The sequence below is a fragment of the Barbus barbus genome (genome assembly GCF_936440315.1).
Source record: "Barbus barbus genome assembly, chromosome: 1".
NCBI classification, from domain to species: domain Eukaryota; kingdom Metazoa; phylum Chordata; class Actinopteri; order Cypriniformes; family Cyprinidae; genus Barbus; species Barbus barbus.
In genome coordinates, this window is record NC_136729.1 from 7,097,560 (window position 1) to 7,118,978 (window position 21,419).

The 21,419-nt window shown below is 34.9% G+C and overlaps 1 protein-coding gene across 2 annotated transcripts in view; it reads left to right on the top strand.

The window, feature by feature from the left end:
• The window catches only part of LOC306857216 (aryl hydrocarbon receptor nuclear translocator 2-like), a 95,091-nt gene extending 76,409 nt beyond the window's left edge, over positions 1 to 18,682 (top strand). For both annotated transcript variants that reach the window (XM_079397038.1, XM_079397039.1), the window contains 3 exons: positions 6,300 to 6,465; positions 16,171 to 16,316; positions 17,319 to 18,682. In XM_079397038.1, coding sequence (XP_079253164.1) covers positions 6,300 to 6,465; positions 16,171 to 16,316; positions 17,319 to 17,417 — 411 coding nt within the window. In that variant the 3' untranslated portion in view covers positions 17,418 to 18,682. The remainder of the gene's footprint in view (positions 1 to 6,299; positions 6,466 to 16,170; positions 16,317 to 17,318) is intronic.
• The last annotated feature ends 2,737 nt before the right edge of the window (positions 18,683 to 21,419 follow it).

The following is a 21,419-nucleotide window of genomic DNA, read 5'->3' on the forward strand; positions in this document are numbered from 1 at the left end:
CCGTCACAACCATAACATGTCAACACCGTCTATTTTGTATAAAAAATATTAGATTAGATTATGACATAAATGTATACTTTTTAAGAAGAGGTCTGAAGTAGCTAGCAACAGAGGGGAAACAAGATGGCTAATGTGAACAACTCATGCATATCATGTGAAAGAGTAGGTTTTTGTCACCACCGTCAGGTTTTCTGTCTGACGGTGGTGACGTACAGTCTGACGGGGGTAACAAAAACCTCCAAATGGTCCTCAATGGAGGCTAGAATATAATTGTTGATCACAATAAATACCAATATGACCTGTAATGTATTTTAGGAAGTTATGGCTAGGCAGCAGCTATCTGTGGAGGAGAGAAGGAGAAGAAACAGGGAATATCAAAAGAAGAGGAGAGAGAAAATACACAGTGAGGCAAAGTTAAAGGAGGAATACCTCAGAACGGAAAGGCAAAGATGGAAGAAGAGGGTGGAGAAAGGGAAAGTGAAAAATATAAATGACTTGAATGAAAGGGAAAAGAGAAGTCAAAGAAAGGCTTGGAAACGTAGACAACAAGTATCAAGAGAACATAAGAGAAAGGGCTCAAATCCCCCAGAAACTCCCCCAGACAGTCCAGTGGATCAGGCCATACACAAGCCAGCTCGGAGTAGGCAGGCTATAGCAGGTGAAAGGGAAAGAAAGAAAACAAGAGCAAGATACTCTAGAGAGATGAAAGCTATGACAAATAAACTTCAAGAGGTAACAAAGGATAGAAACAAAATTAAAAAGTGTTGGGTATGAGAACAAGCTTGGAATAAAAAAACACAAGAATCACCAAGAAAAAAAACAGAGCAGCTGCTGCGGGGAAGCCAACTCAAAAACCCCTCCATCAAGAAAACTCTGCTGTTCCACAACGCACTCATTCATGAATTGAAACAAAACAAGTCTGCCCACAAGAACTTGACTCTGTCAGGCAAGGTTGTAAAAAAATATCGGCTCATTCGCCAGACAAGGCAATTTGGCATAACATATAACACACTGCGGAAGAGGAGGCTTACTGACAAAAAACCTGCATACATTCAAACAATTACTCAGAAGGTTCAGGATTTCTACCATAATGCAGCACGAATGACAACTGACAAACAGGACACAATCACACGCAAGAAAATAAAGCATCAGAGAATGATTCTGACTGATACAGTATTGAACCTCCACAAGGAGTTCACCAAGAAGGAACCAAGAGTTATTCATCCTTCTGTGCCTTACGTCCATTCTATGTCACAGCACCAAGATCGTCCGATCGTAAGACATGCCAATGTCAGTACCATGACAATGCTAAGCTGATGCTTGAAGTCCTAAGACAAAATGGTGTCGTCAAGTCTAGCAAACTGGAGGATAGTTTTGAACTTGTCTGCTGTTCACAGACAAGCGAGGCATGTCTTCTGCGCTCCTGCACCCGGTGTCTCCACAAACATACACTTCCCACACCACAGCAAGACCAGACCAATGTTGAATGGCAGCAATGGGAACGAGTTCAGGATCAAAGAGCAGATGGGCTCCACTTCAACACAAGACGTGTGATGCACAGTGGCACACTGGGAGAGAATAATATGAAGACAAACTGAAGACCGAAACAAAAACACACGTGTGCTCAGTTCAGAACCAGACAAGAGAGTACAGGAGCATGATCAGGAAGTGCAATGATAGCACAGTAATTGTGCATGTGGACTTTTCCGAGGCGTGGAAATGCAAGTATAGTTCTGAGGTACAGTCATGCCACTTTGGTCAGAACCTCCCACAGCTCAACCTGCACACTGGCATGTACTATACAAAAGAACAGAAGACAGGCTTTTGCACAGTATCAGAATCCAAGCGACAGGATGCGTCTGCCATTTGGACTCACATGGAACCGGTCCTGACAGATATTCATTTAAAGTTTCCAAAAGTTGATACTATTCACTTTTGGTCAGACGGCCCCAGCAAGCAATACAAGAACAAGAAGAACTTTTCTCTCCTCTGCAGTGTCCCTCCAACTCTAGGTTTCAAGAGAACAACCTGGAACTTCTTCCCCGCCTCACATGGGAAGGGAGCCCCACACGGCATTGGAGGAACTGTGAAAAGGACTGCAGACAGCCTTATACTGCGGGGGAATGACATTGTGAATGGGAACATCTTCCATGAGATGGTTGGCAGAAGCCTCTGCAGCACTAAGCTCTATATCATTACTGAAGCTGACATGCAGCCATATGATGCACTCCTTTCTCAACCACTAAAACCTGTACCAGCAAAAAGGAAACTCCACCAGGTCACACCGACACACCGAAACGACTCTGAGATCCACTGCAGATCACTGTCCTGTTTCTGCAGTGAGCCACAGATGTGCGAGTGTTTCAGCACAACAATATTCCAGTTGACTGCCAACACACCCAGGGTACAGGTCGAGGATGATAGTCCTATACCAATGCAAAAGAGGAAAGGTTAAGTAAAGTAAAGTAAAGTCGTGAGTCGTGACGTATTGTCAAGTATGGTGACCCATACTCGAAATTGGTGCTCTGCGTTTAACCCATCCAAGTGCACACACACAGCAGTGAGTAGTGAACAAATGCACACACACACACCGTGAACACACACCCGGAGCAGTGGGCAGCCATGCTGCAGCGCCCGGGGAGCAGTTGGGGGTTCGGTGCCTTGCTCAAGGGCACCTCAGTTGTGGTATTGAGGGTGGAGAGAGCGCTGGACATTCACTCCCACCACCTACAATCCCTGCCGGCCGGGGACTCGAACCCACAACCTTTCGATTACGAGTCCGACTCTCTAACCATTAGGCCACGACTTCCCCTCTGGGTCCTTTGACAATGTTGATGGAGGAAATGGAATGGGAGGAAAGTGAGCAAGAGCCAATGGAGCAAGAACCACTGACCAAGAGTGGTCCTGACGGGACAGTGACAGATCTATCTGCTGATGTAGTTCATTGCGGAGATTGGCTTGCAGTCATTTATGACCAGAACTGGTGGTTAGCAAAGGCTGTCACTGTGGACGCTCATCATCAAGATGTGGAAGTGGAGTTTTTCCACCCTCATGGGCCCAACACACGATTCTATCCAAAAGGAGGGGGAAAGGATATGTGCTTCATACCATTTGACCATATTCTGGTCAAACTTGTGGAACCGTCATCACCAGGTCGTGCAAGCAGGACGAGGGAGATATACAACCTGTCTGCTGAAGTCATGGACTTCATAGAGGAGAAACATATACACCATATACTTCCTGATAAAGCTAAATGAGTGGTGGAGTGATGTAAATCAGTCAGGGAATACTCACATGAGTTCACATTTGAATTATTATTATTATTATTATTGTGCCAGGTGTGTTTTGTGGTATTTACACAGAATGCTTTCTGTATTTTGCAACATTTCAGTTTATGGAAAAGAGACTGTAAGACGTAGTTATTCATTTATTATTTCAGTTTATAGTCTAGTTTACAGAAGAATATGACTATATTATTTTATGAGTGGGGGGCACTACATGACAGTTAAATTTGAGGTCAGTGATAAATCTTATTGCTACTTGTAATGATTTATTTTTGTACTTATGATGATTATTAAGGGGTACTTTTATTAATGATAGCCTATTGCTAATTGAACCTATATGTTTCTTATTGAATGTTTGCCACAGTGCTGTTACAATTGTTGTTATCTGTTCTTCACGTCCAATATACAGTACAGTTTACAGTCCAGTTATTTTATGAGTAGGGGGCACTAGATGACAGTTTAAGATGATGTCAGTAATGCATCATTATTCCTACTGGTAATGACTATTTTTTACTATGATTTTTTTTTTACTTATTTTTTTATATTTGATGATATGGGGATGTGGTACTTTTAGATATTGCTTAATTGTAGCTTATATTCCTTGAAACATGTTTATCACAGTGCTCAGGATTGTTATTTTTTGGACCAAATAGTTAAATAAAGTTGTTAAGCAAGAAGCCATTGACTTGAGTGGTATACATTTCGGAATTGTATGTTGTAATGAGGCCACTGTCACCACCGTCAGAGGGAGTTTTATTTGTTTTAAATGAATATGCTTACAATATGTTTCTTCAGTGCTGTTGAGTCATTAAAGAAATAATCTCTTTTAATACAAAAATATGTTTGTTAAATAAAAAAACATTACTTTTTATATTTAGGCTTAAAGTAAACGTTGTATGATGTTAGATCTTTTAAAGGAGTGCACGTGAAACTGTATAAAAAATGAACAAAAGTGAATATTCAACATTTAACAGCATATATGTGTACTAAGAATGCCAGATAATGATTTAAAAACTCAAAATACATATTAGACCAAATAAATAAAAAATTATTTGCTTTTTATTGTGTCTGACGGTGTTGAAAAAAACAAAGTTATAACTGGAAAAATGCCTATTTTATGAAAAAAAATACAAAATGAGGAGGTTGCACCGATACATTGCTGAACAGCCAAGACCTTGGTCTATAATGATATATCTTCAGATTTTGTAATTTAAATAACCTTTTATTTTCAAAATGAAAACCTGTTTTATCCAAATTCCCAAGAATCACTGATATATATATATATATATATATATATGTGTGTGTGTGTGTGTGTGTGTGTATATATATATATATATATATATATATATTTATTTATTTATTTATTTATTTATTTATTTATTTATTTATTTATTTATTTATTTATTAATAACAAAAATAACAATCAAGTATCATTTCTATAAAAATAATTGTAAAATTATTACATATTACATAATTGTAAAAACATTACATTTATACATGTATACAATATTAGTATAAAAATGTAAATATTAATATATATTTTGAAACATTTTTGTAAGTGGCAGGAAACTATATATACTTAATAAAATAAGAAATCATATTTATTTATTTATTTATTTATTTATTATTAAATAATAATAATTAAAAGAGAATTGACTAAAAATAATGTATTTTATTCCAGATACAAAAAAGTTTGAAAGCTGGATAGCTGTATGAATGGAAACTTTACAAATTGTGGGTGCAACATAATGTCCAATTAAAGTAATATGAACCAGTATAAGAGAGGGAAAAATCTAGGACGTGTTCGCTTTTATATTATCTTTTAGGCCATCGGGCTGTGCTTAATGCATATATTTGAAAGGGTTACCGGGGTCATCAAGAGCCTTGCGTGTGGCGTTCATGATGGCGTGTGTTTTTAATCAGTTCTGAACTGAGTGTGTGTGTGTATGTGGTTTATGGTCTGTCATCTGTATTTCTTTAGTAAGCAATAAAATGCATGTATATTATAAAAAAACATTCCACCAGTCATATCACATTTATAATATCCTAAATAATAACATATGTAAAGCCGATTGTTATGCAGAAGACCAGAGAAATGCTGGTCCACAAGTATCTCTGCGGTTCTCCGTTGATTAAAAGCAAAGCCTGTTGTCTGCAGCTGTAATTGTGTGAAGACTTTTAACCCGATTGTAAGATCTTATTTACTGCTAATTTTGAGTTAAAGTCCTATTTGTTGTTAAGCAGATACAGACGCTCGGTCCTAACAGAGTTTCCAGGGAAAACTGAAGTAGAGAGAGAGCTAGAGACTTTGCAGAACTGTAAAATAATGAAGTGGGACGAAGTATATTTTACTGAATTATCCGAAAATGAGGTTTATATAACAAAAATACAACATTTCTGCATTTAATTTGCAGCTAAAATAACTGTATTGTTAGATTGTAACTATATTGTGAGATTTAAAAAAAATATATATTTTTGAAACATTTCTTTTATGATCTCATTTGTCTTAAAAATATAGTAAAAACAGAAATATTGTGAAAGATTATTAAAATTTCAAATAAGTTTTTTTTTTTTTTTTATCTGAATATATGTTAAAATGTTTAGATTTTTTTTTGTGATCAAAGCTGAATTTTCAGCATCATTACTCCAGTCTTCAGTGTCACGTGATCCTTCAGAAATCAATCTAATATACTGATTTACTGCTGAAGAAACATTTCTTAGTATTATCAATGTTCAAAACAGTTTCTGCTTAATATTTTTGTGAAAGCTGTCATAAATTTTTTCAGGGTTCTTTGTTGAATAGAAAGTTAAGAAATCAGTAATTGTTCAAAATAGAAATCTTTTGTAATATTATGATTGTCTTTATCAATGCGTCCTTGCTGAATAAAGGAATTAATTACTTAAAAAGACCTTTTGCATTAACTTGAATATACAGCAATTGGACCAATGAGACTGCCTGTGAAGCAGCACCTGTATATTATCATCGTCCTGTATCCTGTCTCTTCACCACAACAGCAGATTCCCGCTCAGTCCAATAAGGCCCAGTCGTCACCGTTTGGCATCGGCTCCGGTCACAGCTACCAGGCCGACCCGTCCTCTTACAGCCCTCTGTCCAGCCCCGCCACCTCCTCGCCCTCTGGAAACGCCTACTCCAACCTGGCCAACCGCAGCACTGCTTTTGGTAAGACCTGCTTATTTATGTCAATAAAGGCTTGTTTGCACCAAGGACAATAACTACAACCCTTATTCCAGAAATGTTGGGACGTTTTTTAAATTTGAATAAAATGAAAACTAAAAGGCTTTCAAATCACATGAGCCAATATTTTATTCACAATAGAACATGGAGAACATAAAAGTTTAAACTGAGAAATTTTACAATTTTTATGCACAAAATGAGCTCATTTCAAATTTGATGCCTGCTACAGGTGTAATAGCTGCAGTATGTGGTTATGCATTGTCCTGCTGAAATAGACTTCGTCTGGAAGGGAGTATATGTTGTTCTAAAACCTTTATATACACCTTTCAGCATTCATAGTGCCTTCCAAAACATGCAAGCTGCCCATATCGTATGCACTTATGCACCCCCATACCATCAGAGATGCTGGCTTTTGAACTGAACACTGAAAACACGCTGGAAGGTCTCCCTCCTCTTTAGCTTGGAGGACACGGCGTCCGTGATTTTCAACAAGAATGTCAAATTTGGACTCGTCTGAGCATAGAACACTTTTCCACATTGAAACAGTCCATTTAAATAAGCCTTGGCCCACAGGACATGACGGTGCTTCTGGACCATGCTCACATATGGCTTCCTTTTTGCGTGATAGAGCTTCAGTTGGCATCTGCAGATGGCACGGCAGATTGTGTTTACCAACAGGGGTTTCTGGAAGTATTCCTGGGCCCATTTAGTAATGTCAATGACAGAATCATGCCGATGAGTGATGCAGTGTTGTCTGAGGGCCCGAAGACCATGGGCATCCAACAAAGGTCTTCGGCCTTGTCCCTTACACACAGAGATTTCTTGCTTTTTCAGCCCTTTGTTGCCCCCGTGCCAACTTTTTTGAAACCTGTAGCAGACATCAAATTTGAAATGAGCTCATTTAGTGGATAAAAGTGTAAAATTTATCTGTTTAAACATTTTTTATGTTCTCTATTTTCTATTGTGAATAAAATATTGGCTCATGTGATTTGAAAGTCTTTTAGTTTTCATTTTATTCAAATTTAAAAAACGTCCCACCATTTCCGGAATTTGGGTTGTATAACAATAAAAATAAAGAGATAGTTCTAAAAAGCCTTCTAAGTTTAAAGAAATAGCAACACATCTATACTGATAACAGCACAGAGGAACATTTGTCTTCCAGCTGATGAATGCTAAAAACGTTGACGGCTAATCAGAATCTGCCCTACTTTAAAGAGCTCCGAGCATTTCCAAAAATGAAAATTCTGTCATTAAGATATTCTTGATGAAATCTGAGAGCTTTCTGACCCTCCATAGACAGCAATGCAACTGACACGTTTAAAGCCCAGAAATGTAGTAAGGATATAGTTAAAATAGTCCAGTTGCATTGCTTTCTATGCAGGGTCAGAAAGCTCTCGGATTTCATCAAAAATATCTTAATTTGTGTTCTGAAGATGAACGAAGATCTTACTGTTTTGTAACGACATGAGGGTGAGTAATTAATGACAGAATTTTCATTTTTGTGTCAACTAACTCTTTAAAGTGGCAGATGACAAAACTGCAGCACATGCTTATAATAAAGATAACATTATCATGCATTGGTTTGGACACAAATGTAGTTACAGTTATCGTTCTTGGTGTTAATGTGCCTTAAGTTGCATCATTTTGGTGCATATATTGTTTATTGTGCTAGCTTTGCTGCATGTATTCATTCGTTCATTCAGTCTTTCATGTCAAACGTTTTGGTACTCCTGCAACTCCTTGTGGTACATTCATTGGTACATTTGCTGGTATATTTATTGTTTTAATTAATATCAAATAATGTAATATTTACGCAAATTGTGTAGGACTTTTACTTTGAAACAATTTTATTTATAATTTCACAAGCAATTATAAAGAAAATTATAAAGAACACAACTATAAACAACTGTTTATAGTTGTTTATAGAAACAACTATAAACAGAAACATAAAAAACTTTATTACAACTTTCAACTAAATCTTTTTTCAATGATGGTCATTTATGGAAACATTGGTTTTGTTCCAAAATATTGGTTCTGATTGCGCTAATTTTCCTTGTCTTTTATCAACTGCTGCTGCTAATCTTAAAGTATTGATATCCGCTAGCGAAATTTGATCATTGTGACAACCTCAGACTCCTGCAGCTCTGTTTATACCTGAATCGGTTGAATGATCTCACCGTGTGATTGACAGAAGATCCGTCGTGATCCGATCCAGCCTGACGTCAGTCTGAGATTAACACACCTTCATATGGAGGCCACATTACAGCACCTCTGGGAAACCAGTCCTCCCGTGAGCCTGTTCAGATGCCTGTATAAACAGTCTTTTGCATCTACAACAATTTATAAATTTCCATATAAAACACAGACAGTAACGGACAATGACTGAAACAGTGCTTTGTCTTCAACAGAAAGACGTGTCATGAACAGCAGACAGTGTGAGGAAAAACAGATCTCTGTGGTTTGAATGATCACAATTGTTGGACAGCAGGCAATTAGATGTTTCTGTTCGTAGTTTTACAAACTCCTCAAAATTACTTCTCAACAGTGACCATTAATAATGAAAGTGTTAAACAATGCGCATAACTTATTCAATGAGTTTGGAAAATTACTTTTTAATGAAGTTATTATCTAAATGTAACTAAGTAAGATGCTGTCGCTCAAAATGATACTGAGCAATTATATAATACAATAGGCCAAGTGAGGCCATGCATTACAGTATTTTACTATGGTAAAGATGATAATTAAATTTATTAGTAATGATGATCATAATTAATTATATTCAGTATATTTTTTCAGTAAATAGTTTTACAGGATATTTTTATAATTTACTATTTTTATGTATTACATATAGTATTTTTCTAGAATATTGTTAATATTAATTATATATATATATATATATATATATATATATATATATATATATATATATATATACTATTATAAATATATTGTATAATGTTATAGATATATATATTTTATATTTATTGATAAACATAATATAATAAAATAACTATAATATATAATATTGGATAAGATAGAATACTATATATATGATAGAAAATTATATTAGAATATTTAATAGTATTTATATTACAGAATATAAATATATATATATATATATATATATAAACAAATCTAGGTTAATTAAATATTGCATGTTTATTTTCTAATATATAATATTAGATCAAATATTTATTATTTTTATATATATATATATATATATATATATATATATATATATATATATATATATATATATATATATATATATATATATATATATATATATATATAACAAAAATCTAGATTAATTAAATATTGCATGTGTAAGATATCAGAGACTGAATCAGACAAATTTAAGATGCGATCAGAACATTGAAACACGAGGAGCTGGAATCCCACAGGCCCAAGGAAACAGGACGTCATAAATTAGATTCCTAGCTCCAACTAGTCTGAAGCAAGCAAACTAACCAGCAAGCCTTTTTCACAGAATAGCTTACAACCTTGAGACAAAAGAACACTTATTGATAATTCCAATTCAGGAAGGAGACAGTCAAATCTGTTGCAAGTAATCAAGACTGATGGTCACATGTAAACCTGTGATAGAAAATCACGAGCTACAGACTCTCTTGGAAAGGTCTTCCCCCATACAAGACAAAGACTTGAATTCCTAAGGAGACCTATTAACCTCTCTCTGGTCGTCTCAGAACATGCCTCTTATTATCCATAGACCTACACACTAGAGACAATCTGTTCATATGTACTAAAAATCATCTTAAAAGGACCTATGAGTTATTTCTCTTGATAGAAATAACCTATATTATGTTTGTAACCTACACATTAGATTATCATGTTTTAATCAAATATTATGTTTTTTTTTAATCACTATTGAATAGCTCAAGATGCGTGTTTGGTATGTATGAGTGTGAAAAATCATGCTTTAAATGTTTCTTCCCATCAATTCTTTGTCAAATGCATCATAGTCGTGTTATAGAAATCATGTCCAAAAGTATACTTTGCAAGAGCCTGTCAAATTTGGACCATATGACTGATAACATGCTGATTTATGATGGAAGGAACACCCCTAGCTAAAGTTTAAAAACTCAGGACACCATCAAACTCTCTCTTCTTCTTAAAAATGCTCTCTTGGTCACCCTTCTCTTCTTCTCTTTTGCCACCACGTTTTGATGCTGCTCTTTGAGCGTGCTCTGGCCCACGTGCCAGCTGCTATGAGAAGAAAACCATTGATTGATGGTTGTTCAGGTCTATGCAATTGAACATATTGCTGTAAACTTGGGATTTCACATTTCCATTCTCTTAAACTCATCCTTTCCTCACTTTCTCTCTTTCTGCAACGTGTGAATGTGTGAATGCTTGTGTTCATGTGTTAGATTAGTTTATGTCTTAGGTTTATATAAATAAAATCTGATTTATATTGAAAAGAGAAGTATCTTGTGTTTTGTGCTCACAAGTTAATGTCTTAATCTGCCGATTTTGTTACTGTGCTATTTAATAGTTTTCACTATATTTTGGATTTTAATATCCAGTACAGAGTTTGTCATACGGCTCGTTCAGTGAATCGCCGTAACACTGATTCTGTTCAAATCCCTATAAAATCATAAATGATTCCCTTTGAGCTAAATTAAACTATTTCTTTAAATTACATATTAATATTATGTTTTTTTTATTATGTTACACATGTCTATTTTTTAAATATAAATTTATTTTTTTTATAATTATTAAGAAAAGTAATATAATAAATAATTTTATTATAAATATATTACTATTTATATTACAGGAAAAAAATACATATTAAATATTGCATGTTTATTAAATATTTTTATTATTATTAATGCGTTCACTTTTTTCACAATATAAAATTCCTCATATCATGATATAAGCCATCGCCCACTCCTGTCCCATCCTGGAGATCACGTTGATGTAACAACAGTCAAACTCTTGCTCTTGACATGCGCTTCTTTTGTCAGGATTTAAAATAGCCTGCAGTGGGTTTAATTAATCTGTCATACGTTGCACCTTTTAAACTCATGCAAGAGAGATCTGGTTTCTGTATCCTGACACTTTAAAGTGAGGAATTTGACCAGCGTGTCACGAAGGGCACAGATACACAAACACAATTGTGCAACTTTTCACATTCCTCGACCGAAGGCAGAACATGCTGAACGGCTTAAAGCAAGAAACTATAGAATCGTTGTTATTGCATTACATCTGTTTAAAGCCGCCTCAGATTTCTCCATCACATTCAGGTCTACGAACCGAATTTAATTTGAAGCAAGGCGTGCGTATGGAGATTTTTACAGGATGGCATTTTTTCCCATTGTTGTGTCCCTCGAGGGAAACTCTCTACCTTGAACCTGTGATTAGTGTGTCCATTTAATAAGTAATTTATGTTAAACAGGTGACATTAAAAACCCACTTCCATTTCAAGTGTAGCAGGCTCCAAATGGCTTTACGAGCCCTGAAGACTTCTGCCAGCTGCTTGAAAATGAAGCCGTGTCCAGATAATTCTTTTTTAATATGCTGTCATTAAAGAAAATGGAACATTTATCTTCGCCTCCTCACGTGGACGGCACTTAAACGCGCAATGGTAGGAAGGACTTTGAGGCTGCTGGAAGACACAATGTCTTTTTCTGTATTTGGAATCAAATCATTTAATCCCAGTTTTCAGCAATCTGAGCGCATGTATTTTAATTTTTAGTTAGTGTAAGTATGTGCTTTATTCGTGGTCACAACTGTGACCAAAGAGAAACAAGAACTGGCCTAAAAACTGAGTTGAAAGTTGCAAATAAAAGTAATTTAAGTCTCTTTTGCTTCACTTCTTTGATCAAAAATACAGTAAAAACAGTAATATTGTGAAATAATATTTAAAGTTAGAATAACTGTTTTCTATTTGGATATATTTTAAAATATAATTTATTCCTGTGATGCAAAGCTGAATTTTCAGCATCATTTCTCCAGTCTTCAGTGTCACGTGATCCTTCAGAAATCATTATGCTGATTTGTTGCTCAATAAACATTTCTGATTATTATAAATGTTGAAAACAGTTGTGCTGCTTCATATTTTTGTAGAAACTGTGATTCTTTGATAATAGAAAATTCAAATGAACAGCATTTATTTGAAATAGTTTATTTGTAACAAAGCAAAAGTCTTTACTGTCATGTTTTGTCAATGTAATACATCCTTGCTAAATAAAAACTAATGATAGTAAAAAAACAGAAAGGTCTAATTATATTTATGCTATATAAAATTTTGCTTATCTTAAATATTTTATACAGCATATGTATAAACAGTATATATATATATATATATATATATATATATATATATATGTATATATGTGTGTGTGTGTGTGTGTGTGTGTATGTGTGTTTGTGTATATGTGTGTATATGTGTGTGTTTGTGTATATGTGTGTGTTTGTGTACACACACAAACACACACTGCTGTATAAAATTCTCAAAAGTCTCAAATGCTAAATTTAGGTCAAATGTACTTAATAACTTTCTCTCTATGATAAATTCATAAAGTGTTAAAATGAGGAAAGTTGTACTTTGCACTTTTCCCAAAGAACTTTAAAAACCATATTTTCATATTAAGTTTTGAAGGAAATGAGAAGTGACGGGAGCAGCGGTTTGAAGATCAGAAATGTCATTAATTTGAACATTTTCACATAATGAGGGCAGATTTATTAGGTGTCATTATCAAATGCTACAAACTTCAGAAAATCTCATTTCTCTTCATTTGTATATGCTGAAAGTTAATTGACTGCTAGTTATTGATTCCAATAAAAAAATTTTCCGCACGTTTTCAGTCCCCACAAAAATAAATAAATAAAATAATATTACAGAAATATACACAAAATCAATACAGTTCTATATTTGCAGATAAAACAGCTCCTTTTAGGTTCTTTGCATTTGTGCTTCATAGTTTGTACAACGTAGTCTTAATTTCCCAGCAAATGCAATGCATAAACAATAATCACACCGCCTTTATTCAAACGTTTCATGCTGAGAAAATGTTACATTGTGCCTTAATTGCAGTCTTTATATGTGTAGCCTACGTGAAATCCAGCATGCTTTCAAAAGCTGCATTTATCGTTATGAAAGCAAGAGTACGGGCTTTCAGTCCTCGCATTGATTGAAGAGCGATTGGGAACAACAGCAAAGCCCGGCTCTTTCTTTGAATGCCGTTTGCTTTTGTCTCACACACTTTTTGTAGCGTTACATCTTTGAAAATCACGTTTGATGGAGCAACCGGAGGATACGCGCTACATAAGTGTTACAGACACCGAGGGAGAACACGAAGTACGTGGATTTCAGATTGATGGGGACGGAGGAAGATGGCTTGGGCTGAGAAACGCGACCAAAGACGAATAGAAAAATTTATAGAGAGATTTAAGAGGCACGTCAAATGGCCGAATCTTGAGGGAAAGACGGGCAGAAACGGAGCCAGAGGAGGGCCACTCTCGGCATGCGCTAACACAGTAGGGAAATGAGAAGTTTGACCTTACATCACTGCCTCATCCACATGGAGAATATGAGAAACAGCCCGAGGGCGCTGCTGTGCCATCCTGCGAAACAGCCACCCATGCCGTGCATTAGTCTGCTCCACTCACTCTTTCCTAAGCTAAGACTCACGCCCCGCGGGTGAAGACACACTGGATGTATGCGTTTAAATGATTCTGTCAGCCTGTAGTAAATGTCTCTCCCCCCGTGCGACAAATTGAGCGAAATGGAGGTCGTACGCTTTGTGTTTTACACGCACGCTCAATTGAGATGCTGCATAAGTAGACGTGCTGGAGTTAATGTGGAAGCTGATACCGTAAGTCTAAACATGTTTGTTGAAAAGTGGCGAAGAATCCCGTATCACAATATTCTGCCATCGTTTATTCACCCCGATTTTTTTTTTACTCTAGAATACAGAAAGATTTTTTTGCAGCTATACAAGTATTATTTATATTATAATTTCTATTACCATCTAGTAGTAGTGCTAGTAGTTTATTACTACTAGTCGTACAACCCAAATTCTGGAAATGTTGGGACGTTTTTTAAATTTGAATAAATTGAAAACTAAAAGGCTTTCAAATCACATGAGCCAGTATTTTATTCACAATAGAACATAGAAAACAAAACAAATGTTTAAACAGATAAATTTTACACTTTTATCCACTAATTGAGCTCATTTCAAATTTGATGTCTGCTACAGGTTTCAAAAAAGTTGGCACGGAGGCAACAAAGGGCTGAAAAAGCAAGAAATTTTGAAAAGATTCAGCTGGGAGAACATCTAGCAACTAATTAAGTTAATTGACATCAGGTCTGTAACACGATTGGCTATAAAAGGGATGTCTCAGAGAGGCAGATTCTCTAGAAGGAAAGATGAGCAGAGGCTTTCCAGAATTCGGGTTGCAGTACATTTAGTCATTTTTTATCCAAAGCGACTTACAAATGAGGACAATGGAAGCAATCAAAATCAACAAAAGAGCAATGATATGCAGGTACTATAACACGTCTCAGTTAGTTTAATGTAGTACACGTAGCAAGGGTTTTAAAATTATATAATAATTAAAAAGAAAACAGATAGAATAGAAAAAGAATAGAGAAGCTAGTTTTTTTATACAAGCAGTTAGTAAATCAATAAAGTGCAAGTCTAAAAGGAGCAAGTTTTTTTTTTTTTTTTAATTATTTTTTTTTTTTTAAGAATGGAATTAAAATAGAGCGTGCTAGAGTTAGAGGGTCAAATAAAGATGGAGGAGATGTGTTAGCCGATTCTTGAAGATGGCTAAGGATTCAGTATTAATTCTATTACTATTATATTATTATTTTTTTAAATATCTTGGATTATCTTTATTTTTATTTTTTTGATTTATTTTAATTTGTTTTAGTAATTATATGTACATTTTTATTAGTTAGCTTTTTTAATATTTCTATTTAGCTTTAATTTTTTATTTCAATTTTGTTTTTGTCATTTTATTGCTTATTTTATTTTCCGTTTTTATTTTTTTTTCTGATTATATAAATTTTTTTTCGTCTGATATTTAGATTTCAGTTGTATTTCAATCAATAAATGATTTAGTTTGAGCTTTTTTTCAGTTATTTTATTTTCATTTTATTCAGTTCATAATTTGTTTTAAGTTTGTCTTTTGTTTGAGATCATTATATTATTTCAATCAACAAATGATTTAAAAAAATAGATTTAGTTAACAATAATAACACATTTTATTTATTTATTTTTCTGTATAATTTATTTTTTTTTTCATCTAATTTTGGTGTTTTATTTAAACTTCAATTTAATTAACAAATGTTTTTAATAGTTGACACTGACAGTAATAACACATTTTTTTTATTATTTATATATTTATATTTCAGCTATTTTATTTTAACAAATGATGACAATAATAACTTATTTTATTCAGTTTATAATTTTTGTTTAATTTTTTAGGTTTACGTTTTTAATGCAATATTTCTATTGTATTGTATTTCAACTTTCAATCAACAAATGATTTTTAAGTTTTATTTAACAATAATAACACTTCACAGCTCTTTTGCAAACCAGAACCGTTCACTGGGATTGTAAAAAGAACCAAAACACCATAAAAGTGTTTCCGTTGTAATGTCCATTGATCTTTAAGCTCAAGAAGCCGTTGTGAACGCGTCTGTGTTGGTTTGTGCAGATGTGTCGGGTGAGAGCAGCCAGAGTGGAGGGCAGTTCCAGGGCCGGCCATCTGAGGTCTGGTCTCAGTGGCAGAGTCAACACCACAGCCAGCAGGGAGGAGACCCTCATCCTCATCCTCAGTCCAGCCAGACCGAGGTGTTCCAGGTGAGCACACTGTCTTACACAGCACTATCACTATCCACCTGTCTGCAGTACAGAGTAGAGGGCTGTTGATGGGAAATTGAACATTTGAGGGTCTTTGATGGACCTGCAAAAGCACAAGCTTCAGTTAACAAAACTAAAGAATAAGAACTAAGGATTCAAAGTACTAGTTCAAATTAACTTTTATTTTTATATACTTTCATTTATATATTTTCATGTCTTTTAATTAATACATTTATTTATTCTCTGATTAATTTTGTATTATTATAATAATTTTTTTATTAAAGCGTTATTTTAATAGAATATTATTATAGAATCTTCTAGATTTTATTCATATTTTGGTTTGCCTATTCTTTTTTATTAATTTTAGTTTTAGTATTTTTAAATTTTTGTAATTTTGCTATGTGTTCTTCTTTATTTTTATTTTTATTATTATTTATATTTCTACTTAGATTTTTTAAATTAATTTTATATATTTTATGTCAGTTGTCTAGGCAGTGTTTCTTATTTTCATTTGTTTTCCAATATTTATTAATTGAATATTTAATATAATATTTATATTGTACTTATATTTATTTTCTCGCTAGAATTGATTAAATGTATTGTACCTTAAATGGAAGTCACTTTGGATAAAAGCGCCTGTGCCTTATTTTAAGTTTTAGTTAACAATATCAAAAATTCCTCTGAAATCATATGATTGTTTTGTTTTAGAGACAGAAATTTAAATCATTGGTTGGGTGAAAATCATCTCTTCAGTTGTAGCTCCTAAATCTCATTTGCAAATATGGTGCATTATTTCTGAGCTGTGATAAAAACCATTTGAGAAAGAAATATTTAAATTTCCCCCAGAATTTTGTTTGCATTATTTGATTATTATTTTATTCTAATACCTTCTCTTAGTTGTGCAAATTGTAGCATCTCTTGATGTGAATCGGCTATTATAGTTACATTCACAGACACTTCTGAGCATCTGATTCAACATCACGCTCTGTTTCTGTCCCGCAGGATATGCTGCCGATGCCGGGAGATCCCACCCAAGGAGCAACCAATTACAACATCGAAGACTTTGCCGACCTCGGCATGTTTCCGCCATTCTCTGAGTAATCGGAGACTCTTTTGTTTAATTGTTTGTTTGTTTTTGCTCGGACTGCAGTATCTTCATCTCACATGTGATGCACATGACGCTGCTGAAACACATTTCTGCATTCACACACTCACTTGCCTTGATCCCTCATACACAAACAAAAGAGCAAAATAAATAAATTCCCAGTCTGATGCTCTTCTTCCTCATTTAACCGTCATTTGATGATTAACTGCTGCCATTATCACAAAAAAAAGTAAGTAAACATCATTTTTTAAAATAAATTTGCATTTACAGTCACTTTTGTGAGCAGTAAAAGTGCAAGATTATTTATGTCAAGGCGTAATTTACTTGTAATAATGCAGCATCAATAATAAGCCTAATTTTCATAGAAAGCAGGCAAAATAATGTTTGGTTTGGGGCGAAATGTGAATGTGACGTCAAATTACTGTTAAAGTTAGGATTCAGCCAGCAACCTCAAGTCAAGACTGTTTTCACACACACATACATAAATATAATGATGAGATTTCCTTTTTTTTGACGTTTTTATCGTACAGAAGTATTTTCACGATTTTTCGAGAAGTGAAGGATTGTTTTCTTCACGTGTTGCACCTCATTTTTCTCGCTGACAAACAACGCTGAGATATTTTTACGCAAATGTAAAATGTAGTCTATGTAGTGATGTCTATAACGTAGCTTAACTAATAATAAATGTAGACGGATGTAAAGACAAAAACAGTATTTGATTTGAATTTAAATTTTTCATTTGCAATTTTTTTTTTTTTTTACTTTGACTTTTCTTACGAAAACACTAGCAACAGTGTCAGTTTGTGAAGTAATCGACACCAGCCTCATATGAGCAGATGCAGCATAAATATCAAGCATTTCGCGCTGTTCATTGTAATCTTTGTGGCAGCTGCGATTCTTACTATTACATTTTGGACTAATAACGTGGAAACATGATCATGACACAACTCTGGACTGATGGAAAGACCTTGACATGAAACATTTTTGGAAAGCAAATGGATGTTTAATGTAAATAATGTGATTTTTTATGTCGGACCACGGTTTATTTCACATACAGCTATATATACTTGTGTAGGTTTAATATCATTGTGTGCAATGTGAGTGCATATTTAACTCTCGGTATTTAGTTAGCGTCTCCATTGTACAATGAGTTTAGGTTTGTATAAATTGTGTAAATGTGTTCCATTATTTTTGTGTAACTTTATGATGAGAAATTGTGCTTGTGACAATAAATTCTCATTGAATATGTGGATTTCAATCAAACTGAGCGTGCTGTATTCATTGTGCTGCTAAATCTAAATATATATATTTAAAATACATTTAATACTAAGTATAGTTCAAATCTATTAACATATTTACTGACATATCGCTCAAGACTTTCTAAAATTCTAATTAAACTTTATTTGTGGTATCACTTGTGTACAATGCACATTTCTTAATATTAAGCCTATATTAAAATATTAAGTTTTGATGTCACTATTGATGAGAATTGTGTGATCTTTGAATAATATCTATCGTTAAGTGCAAGATATTTAAAGTGTATCTGAAGTACACTTGCAATAGTTCCTCTTTAGCACAATCAAATATACTTCAGTGTATCTTTAGTTAGGCTTCAGCACTACTTCCTCACAATTAGAGTACATTAAGTGCGATCACTGTAAAAAATTTCCCTGTAAAAAAAACGGTAATCTACTGGCAGCTGAGGTTGCCAGCATCATACTGTAAAAATACAGTGTGCTACTGTTTTTTAAATTAACAGTAAAATTCTGTTTTGTCATCTACAGTATACTACTGTAATTTAGCAGCATATATCTGTTAAATTACATACTACTTATAATGCCATGATCTCAATTTTAAATGCAGATTATACCCTGCATTTTCTATTTGACCGTGTATTACAAAAGAGAAAAAAGTCAAGTTATGTTTTGTTTTTTATTTTGATACAACACTACATAAACTTTTACAATATGCCCTAAAACAGGCATGCATCCAAACATACTGTACATAAAGTCTTTGTTCATAAAATGCAAATATACTCTCAAATCAAGCTTCAGTGAACACCAGCTAATGTTTTTTCAGCATTAGCCAATTTAAACTCTGATATAGATGATAATTTAATGGAGGTGAAATGTCTGTTTGTCCATACAATGCAAAAGAAAATGGGGATCAAACTTTCAAATACTTAGGCAGTTTTCTGAAGTGATTCAATTTGTTTGGGTGAAAACACTTTTCACTGTACATCTTGCAATTGCAATCTCTCATTTGTGGTCCTTTGATCGGATATTTTGGTGTCTTTGATTAATCATAACTTTGTTCCTTTTGGAGCTGACAGGTTTGGCTCCCATTTGTCTTCCATTGTATGGGCAAATATTTCTTAATGACAATATCTTAATTTGTCCTTCAAGAGAAAGAACTACAGATTTGAGACAGCATAGGTTTGAGTTAAGGATGAGATACTTCTGGACTGATGGTCGTCTTCGTCATCTTGGGTCTTCTTCTGCAGTTTTTCCAGTTATTTAAGACACTTCTTTTCTCCATGCAGCTTTGATCCTCTTTTCAAATTCAAATTCAAATTCAAATTTTATTTGTCACATACATATACATACATAGTACGACATGTAGTGAAATGTATTGTACGACTGTCCAACAAATTGTCCAAAAAAATTAAGAAAAACCTCAAATTTACAAAAATACAAATAGAAAAAGTACAGTAAACATATATACAGAAATAAACTAGCAATAAAATAAAAAAAGATATGAGAATAAAAAAAGATATGAAGAATAAAAAATAGAATATGATTCTATATAGATTCTATAAAAAGTAAGTGTATGTCAGTGATAAAGTGTCCGTGTGCTGTGCAGTGCAGTAAAGTGTATAAGTGAGTAAAAGGAATACTAAAGACAAATGGTATGTAAGTCCCACTCATTTATCCTTACGTAACCTTCTACAAATTAGTGCAGATTGTAATTGAAAATGTGCAAAGTGGAAGTGTGGGGTGATGTGCTTAGAGTGGAGAGAGGTTAAGACTCCGAATGGCCTGCGGGAAGAAGCTCCTCCTCATTCTCTCTGTGTTCGCCTTCATGGAGCGGAAGCGTCTCCCTGAACGCAGCAGAGAAAAGAGTCCATTGTTGGGATGGCTGAGGTCCTTCACTATCTTCCTGGCCCTGGTCAGGCACCGCTTGCTGTAGATGTCCTGCAGGTCAGGGAGCTCGGTGTGAATGGTACGTTCCGCTGAACGCACCACCCTCTGGAGGGCTCGTCTGTCCTGCATAGTGCAGTTCCCGAACCAGGAAGTGATGCTGCCCGTCAGGACGCTCTCGATGGTGCAGGTGTAAAAAGTCTTAAGCACCCGAGAGGGAAGTCTAAAGTCCCTTAAGCGTCTCAGATGGTACAGACGCTGCCTGGCCTTCTTCACCAGGGTGCTGGTATGACAGGACCAAGTCAAGTCCTGCGTGATGTGAACACCCAGGTATCTGAAGCTGTCCACTCTCTCCACTGGAGTCCCGCTGATCGTGATCGGCTGGTATGACCGCTTCTGCTTCGTACTGAAGTCCACTATCAGCTCCTTAGTTTTGCTAATGTTCAGGTGCAGACTATTCACCTGGCACCAACTCTCCAGGTTCTTAATCTCCTGTATGTAGGCCGTCTCGTCGTTGTCTGAGATCAGGCCCAACACAACAGTGTCGTCAGCAAACTTGATGATGGTGGTGGAGTTGGAAGTGGCCACACAGTCATAAGTGTACAGTGAGTACAGCAGGGGGCTCAGAACACAACCTTGAGGGGCTCCAGTGCTTAGGGTGATGGAGGATGAGGTGTGTTTACCCATCCGTACGGCTTGCTGTCTGTCCTTCAGGAAGCTGGAGATCCATTGGCACAAGTATGTGCTGAGACCAAGGACCTCCAACTTGGAGGTGAGTGTGGAGGGAATTATGGTGTTAAACGCTGAACTGTAGTCCACAAACAGCATTTTTACATAATTCCCTTTTCTGCAGTCCAG